We start from the raw sequence: 7,136 nt of genomic DNA, 5'->3' as shown, positions 1-7,136 counted from the left end.
GTCAGGACTCACACCCAGATCCCTGACGCCTCACCCACTGACCTCTTGGCTGCTTCTCCTGGGAGATGCCTTTTCCAGGAGAAGAGAGATGCTGTATTTTGAGTATTTCATCTAAGGTACAAGTTTCATACTCACTATTCTCACACATGCCAGCAAACACAATGATCTTATTTCCACTTTACAGATGAAGGAACTGAGGCTCGCAGAAATCAAGGCACATGACCAAAATTAGACCACTCACGAGTGGTGGAGAGGGGATCCGACTCCAGAGTGTGAGCTACACCATTCTCACCAAACCCAACGCACTGACCCACTGGCTGGCAATGGTGTGGGTAGGGAGGCGGTTGATGAAGCATCATTACAAGTCTGAGCACAATAGTCGGACCTGCCTTTTTAGTCCTCTCTCTCGGGAGATAGGACTCGATACCACTGGTCACGGTACAAGAACAGCAGCAAAGTATCAGGTATGGCTTGCCCCCGCCACAAGCACCTGCTGAGGTGGGCTCTTGGGTCAACTCCTCCCTTCATTCAGGAGTCAGAAACTCCTGGAAGTCCCCCCAAAATCAAGGGTGGCAGGGGCAAAGCCCGGCTGTGACTTCAGGCCTGGGAGTGTAGGACCGTCCCCTTCATGTGCTCAGCAGAATAAAGTCCACAGACCTGAATGCCCAAGCCCCACCCAGTCCACCGCAAGCCTAGGGTGTATCTGGAGAGGACAGAGGGTTCCCCAATGCCCTAGCATCCCGACAGGCCACAGCTCCATCCACTCCCCCTGACTGTGGCAAAGAGGACATATTCATTGCAAATCATTCCCAAAAGACAAACTTTATTTTGACACCTCAGAATTTGGCAAGGACAAAGGCATAGCAACGACAGCATAGTCTCACGTGCGGAAATCTCTTCAGAAACGCGATCTCACTGGAACCTCACAATCACCCTGCAAGGCAGGCAAGCAGGTCTCTCCTATCCACTTTATGGAGGATTTGTCAGAGGTCACCCAGCTTCCACACGGGACTGTAAACATTCCACCCAGATGCCTCTGTGTGTCTGGTCCAGGCTCCTCAATACCCAGGGGTGGGCTGGGATTTCACCAGATACATGCAGTTACCTTAACTTCCCCAGCTACGAAACTAGGGATCAGGCTGTCTCATCTCTATATAAAGGCCCTTCTCATGGATGTGACCTACGTGTACCACGATTGCTAGGTCTGTGGTGGCTGGACCAGGTGGCCAGCCAAAAGCCTTGGCAAGCCCTGGGCACAAATGAACTTGGAGCCAAGCAGGGGGGGACCAGAAACCTGCTGGCCCACTGCTGAGCCACTTTCTACAGGAACCCCACTAGGAAGGGAGTTCTGGTGTGGGCAGAAAAAGGGGCTCCTCCTTGCTCCACGGACCCCAACCTGTTGGGGAGGGGGAAAGAGCCTCCCTGCCTCCATCATCTTGTTGATGACCAGCTTTTCTGACTCTTCTCCAGAATGGAGGTGGGGCTGCACCTCCTCCCTCTGGCTCAGAGCTAGATTCAATTTGCCACCTGCATCAGGAGGCCCTCCCCAGTCCTCAGAATGGGAGGGCCCCACGCTGGGACCACCGCCTTGATCTCCCAGCGACATACAGGGCATTTGGCCAAGTCCCTGAAGACCCGCAAGGCACAGTAGCTGCAGAAGTGTGTGTGGCCGCAGGGAACCAGGCAGGTGTTGGCAGCGTGGTGGAAACAGATGGCACATTCCTCTCCTGCTGTGGCTGGGAAAGGGGACAACACGAGTTGGGGCACGTGGGGGCAAAGCGCGGGCAGCCTACTCATGCTATAACCACAGGACAGAGAACCACGCAGGCCTATTTTGACTATTAATGAGAAAATGCTCACAACATAACCAAATGAAAAGAAATGGGAAGAAAACCATACTGCACATACATATATATCATAAAATTCCAACTTGGGAAAAAAAAGGAAAAGAGCACAATTCCTCATAGATATATGACTACAAAATAGTAGAAGGAAATCCCCCTAAGAGGCAGTGGTGATTTTTTTTTTTTTACTTATTTATCCTCTAATATTTATTTTCTTTCTGTTTGGCAAAACTTTTATTACGAACATGTACTGCTTTTTCAAGCAGGGACAAAACAACGTTATTTGTTCACGAATGTGCTCTTGTAACTTGAAAAGTTAGCCAATGTTCTAGAAGGCAAAGCTATTAAATTGCTTTTAGGTTTCTAGCAGGCAGAGCCAAATCTTTTGGCCTAAAGCCCGTGGGAGACTTCGTGGGACTCGGAAGGATTTTAGCCAGTTCCCAGAGCTGGGGCCTCCCTGGGGTGGGGGTGGGGGCCTCTGGTGCTAGAGTCCTGGGGAGCCTGTCCCTGGCTCGCTGGGCTCGGGGAAGCCACTCACCTTCCGGCTGCAGAGACTCATCGATGAGGGCCCGTGGCACGGTTGAGGGGAAGGCACTGGCTGTGGGATCTGAGGGAGAGAGGGAAACTCAGGACCCAGGAAAGCAAAGCCCAGGTGCTTCCACCCTACCAGGCCCTTGAAAGAGTCCCACCTGCTTGCTTGCAGTGCTGGAGCTCCCCGCTGATCTTATGGCCCCAGCCACCCCTTCCCCAGTTCACCCCAGCAGAGAATTTGTGAAGCTGTCAACGCTTTTTCCTAAAACCACCCTTCCTTTAAACATCTCCCCTTTGCCCTGGTGCCGCCGCCTGACTGGAGACCCTCAGCGTTACCCACTTCCTAAACCCGGATGTGCATTAAAATCCCCCAGGAGGTGGGGAAAACAGGTGCTTGGCTCTGCACCAGACCTACCCAATCGGGCGTCCCAGAGGCGAGACTTCAGCCACTGTGACAAGGGATTTTGTAAACGGTAGAGGTGGGGGAAGAGGAAATGGACTGCTTGTGTAGGCCAGGGGACAACCAGCACAGGAATGCCAGTATTTCTTTCTATAGATGTTTCCTGTATCCACTCTCCCTCAAGTCCACTCTCCTTTCAGGTGGCTAGAGGGATGGTTACGGTTTCCCCACTCATTGACTGGACGGCTCACTCTGCCCCCACCGGCAGTCTTCCTGTGCACCTCTAACCGCTTACACTTCTGTTCCCTTTGCTTGCCACCCTTGACTCCCCTGAACTCCTACTAAGGCAGCAAAACCCAGCCCCCGACCTCTCCTTTTGTGAAACAGCCCTTTGACAGATGTTTGGAGTGCTAGTCATAGCATTCCCTAGGGACAAGGCTGCCCTCCCTTTGACTGGGGTCTTGTCCATCTGGCGTCTCCAGTGCCAGTGACGTAAAACTGACCGTATAGGAAAAGATGAAAGGCTCTCCCCACGGCTCTGGATGGGGACGCAGTACCACCCGAGCCACCCGAGGGGCGGTGCCCGGGTCCTCGCGGATTGTCTCACCCAGTAGCTTGATGGCCTTGGTGGTCCCGTACACGTCCATCACGGCCCAGAGGGGGGCGCCCATGAGCACGCCCTTGCGCAGCAGCAGCCGGGGGCCCGAGTTGACCCTGACGAAGAGCCGGCCCCTGCGGTTCACCCAGAAGCAGACCACGTCCCCCGCCAGCGCGCAGCCCTCGGGCAGCATGGCCGCCCATGTCGGGCTCTGCAGCTCCAGGTCCGGGCACACGAAGGGTGGCAGGCTGGGCGCGGACAACCGCGCGGGGTCCAGGCGCGTGAAGCCCACGCGGAGCCCGCCGCACCAGCCGCCCTCGTGCCACACCACGCGGACCGCCACCCGCTCCCCGGGAAGCACCGGCCGCTGGCTGAACACGATGCCATCGTGGAACGTGGCGTTCCTGCGCGCAGTGCACCGCTGGGCGTCTAGACGCACCTGCGCGCCCTTGGCCTCAGGGTGGAAGCGCAGTGTCTCCTGGGGCGCCTTGGTGTCTGCGGAGATGGGGGGGGTGGGGGGATGGTGACGTCAGTGTGGTCTGGATCCGGACTCATTTGCTCCCCAGAGCTATCTCCGCCCCCCACCCCCGCATCTCCCCGGGGCCATTGCCCCTGCCCTCGTCCAGGGAGCCCCCAGAGACCTGATTAGAGCCTGGTGAGGAGCACACTTTGCATGTCTGGGATCTGAATTCCCACTGTGAATTCCCCCCCTCAGTTCCCCTCCCGGAGGGATGTTGTAAAATCACGCCTACATGTGCCGGCTCTAAATACCTAGTCACAGTTATTGGCATTAACTAGAAAGAGCAGGTGTTAGAAATAGTATACATAATATGATCCAGGTTTTGTTCGACACATATGTTTAACACACACATATATTCTCCCTGTATCTAGAAATAACCTGAGAGGAGATGGGTCTGCTAATGGTGCTCAGCTCTGGCAGATGGGTCCTGGTATTGCAGCTGTTTTCCTCTCTGTTTGTCTGACTTTATGATTGTCCCACAGAAAACCTGCATCATTTGTGAAGGCCATGGCCCCCAGTGAGGGTGACTTCCTTTTCCTAGGAGAGAAAGGGGTCCAACAGCTCCCCCACAGAGCCAGGTGGGGAGGCACAGGCTAGAGAGGGAGTCCCAGGTTGTGGCGGGGGCGGGGTGTCAGAATGGTGGGCTGGGCCAGCCAAGGCCCAGGGCTGAGCTTTGAAATCCGGGGACTTCCCGACCCCACTCCACTTGGCAGTCGGGAGGGGAAGTTCCCTACTGGGCAGCCTTTCCTCTCAAGCCTCAGGCCTGAGCCTGGAGGAAGCTGGTGAGCTTCCTGAGCCAGAACTGCTCTCCTCCCTTACCCCCCTCTTGTCCTGTTCTTTCTTGGTTAGAGGAGGGAAGCTGAAAATAGCGAATTCAATCAGCAGGAGCCTGGGTGGCTCAGTCGGTTGAGCATCCGCTCAGGGCATGATCTCCCAGTTTGTGAGTTTGAGCCCCACATTCGGCTCTGTGCTGATCGCTCGGATCCTGGAGCCTGCTTCAGATTCTCTGTCTCCCTCTCTCACTGCCCCTCTGCTTATGCTCTGTCTCTGTCTCTGTCTCTCTCTCAAAAATAAATAAACACTAAAAAAAAAAAAAAAAAAAAGGGAATTCAATCCAGACTTGAGCCTGAACCTAACCCAAAAGAACAAGGCCCCTCCCCTCCCAGATCTCATCAGCTTCTCCAGCTCTGCTCCTCTGATTACTCACAAGCCTGCAAGATTCCAACGGGTCACAAGGTGCAACACTCAATCTGGTCAGGCACAAGGGACACCCTTGAGGTCATAGTCAATCTGTTCCCGATGGATTCAGGCCAGAGGCAAGCATATCGTAGTTCCATGGTTCCCCTCACTGAGGCATTAGGAACAAGCACTCACTCTGGCCTTGGGGACCTCTGAACCCGCTCACAGGGTCCTGGTATCCAAGCCCACCCCTCCCTCACCCACATCCCCTGCATGTCACCCCTTCCTGGAATACCCTAATCTCTCCCTCCCTTCCTGATAGTCTGCCCAGATGCCTTTCCCTGGAAGCTATGCACAAGCAAAGGGGAGTCCCCAAGTAGGCACGGACGGTGGGTGACCAGGAGTCAGAGCCGAGGGCCCTGACATCGGATGGACTTGTCTTTGGGCCTACTGCAGAGTCACTGCAGGAGCTCTGAGGAGGGCAGCCATGTCTGATACCCAGATTCTAGTCCCCGCTCTGTTGGTCACCTATGCAGGTCACTGCCCCACTGGGTATAGGTCTCCTTATCCACCAATGGGATCGATATGCATGGTCAGCCAAGACCTGCAGTCTCCAGGTACCTGCCTGGAGATCCTGAGTATGAGGAGCTGACTGCCCCCCTGGGTAGGCATCGTGACTTTTGCATGCCTCCCCTCCCCCCACCGCCCCCACCACACCCCCCAGGTAGATTCAAAGAAAATCTTGGCAGTAAGTCTCTTGGAATCTAAGTAACTGAGGGTCAGCCCCCTGCCCAGCAAGGACCTCCCCAGATCTCTATCACTTTCTTCATCACCACCCCTCCAGTCACCACGCCTCTTGGGTGCCAGGCACCTGTTACCCCTTACAGCTTCTTTCACTCCTCCCACAACCTGCAGGGAAGCACCCAGAGGGAACTGAGTTGGGGTGGTTCTGCACATCTTCACAGCCAGGAGTGGAGGAGCCGGGGCCCCACTCCTGCCCCCCCCCCCACTCCTTGCTGCCTCCTTCATGGCACCACCATGACCTGGAATCCAGACACAGTTGCCACAGCAGCAGCAGCAACAGAAGCTTGCCCCCCACCGTCCTTACCACCTCCCTGCCCCCCAAGCTCGGGGCAGTACCTGCTGCTGGTATGTGAGCCTTTGGTGCCCTTAGGGAGCCAAGGGCTGAGACTCTAGGCTCTCTGCCTGGGAGGGAGCAGGGTTCTGAGATGCAGTCTGGATCTCTGGCAGTAAAAGCAGATTCTCTCTCTCCTGCCCCTGCACACCAAGGGAACGCTGTGGTCTCAGGTGAGGCTCTCAGAGAACTACTGTGCCTGGCAACCTTTTGGTCTGTGCTTCTGACAGCCCTATAAGCTGTCAGGCAAGGTGAATCGCCTTGGCCCCAGCCTGCAGATGAAGAAACTGAGGCCCTAGGAAAAACTGACTCGCCCAAGGTTCCACAGCCTCCCCTCTGCCTCTTGCGTCCCTTGCAGACCAAACTTAGGGCTCCCACTTACCAGCCTGGGAGGAGAGCTGGGCCCCCATCAGCCTGGGATCCTCGGGCACGGATACCTGGATCTGGAAGGAATTGTCTGGAGAAGGCCAGTAGACAGGTTTCCAAAGGCTCAGCAGGTCCCTTCGTTATGGGTCAGGATCATGTTACATAGTTGATGATTAATTAGATGTTGCTGTCACGGGTTATGATATCCAGGGAATTTCCTGATGATTGCCTCTGGCTCACCACAGAACCGCTGCAGCTGGCTGACCTAAAAGGAAGCAGCGACTGGGGAGGTGGCCCGGGCAGGATTTAGGATAGACTGCTCCCTTACTTCTGACCAGTCGTTCTCCGCCAGGCTGTACATTATCATGGCTTGAGGCACATTTAGAAGTACTCATGCGCAAACTGATCCCAGTGGCACAGGGTGGGGCGCAGCATCAGTAGTTTATAAAAGCACCTGGATGATTCTAATGTACAGTCAAGGTGGAGATTCACTGCTACAGAGCCCGGCACACACACAAGGTGCTTAATCAATGTTGCTGAAGTGGATTGAATTGAATTGGCTG

General features: G+C 55.2%; 1 protein-coding gene across 2 annotated transcripts; it reads right to left on the bottom strand.

Moving 5' to 3' along the window:
• Window positions 1-806: 806 nt before the first annotated feature.
• Window positions 807-6,754, bottom strand: NEURL3 (neuralized E3 ubiquitin protein ligase 3). Of its 2 annotated transcripts, XM_058683199.1 has the most exons (5): window positions 6,590-6,754; window positions 6,213-6,350; window positions 3,383-3,868; window positions 2,383-2,451; window positions 807-1,736 (listed from the first exon to the last, which is right to left on the bottom strand). In XM_058683199.1, the coding sequence occupies exons 1-5, from the start codon at window positions 6,615-6,617 to the stop codon at window positions 1,516-1,518; spliced, it is 942 nt and encodes a 313-aa protein (XP_058539182.1). In that variant the 5' UTR covers window positions 6,618-6,754; the 3' UTR covers window positions 807-1,515. The 2 variants fall into 2 exon arrangements, with proteins under 2 accessions (XP_058539182.1, XP_058539184.1); XM_058683201.1 differs by lacking the exon at window positions 6,213-6,350 and having other exon boundaries at window positions 6,590-6,746.
• Between the last annotated feature and the right edge of the window lie 382 nt (window positions 6,755-7,136).

The sequence above is a fragment of the Neofelis nebulosa genome, chromosome 9 (assembly GCF_028018385.1).
Source record: "Neofelis nebulosa isolate mNeoNeb1 chromosome 9, mNeoNeb1.pri, whole genome shotgun sequence".
NCBI classification, from domain to species: Eukaryota; Metazoa; Chordata; class Mammalia; order Carnivora; family Felidae; genus Neofelis; species Neofelis nebulosa.
This window is presented reverse-complemented; position numbering and strand designations above follow the sequence as displayed.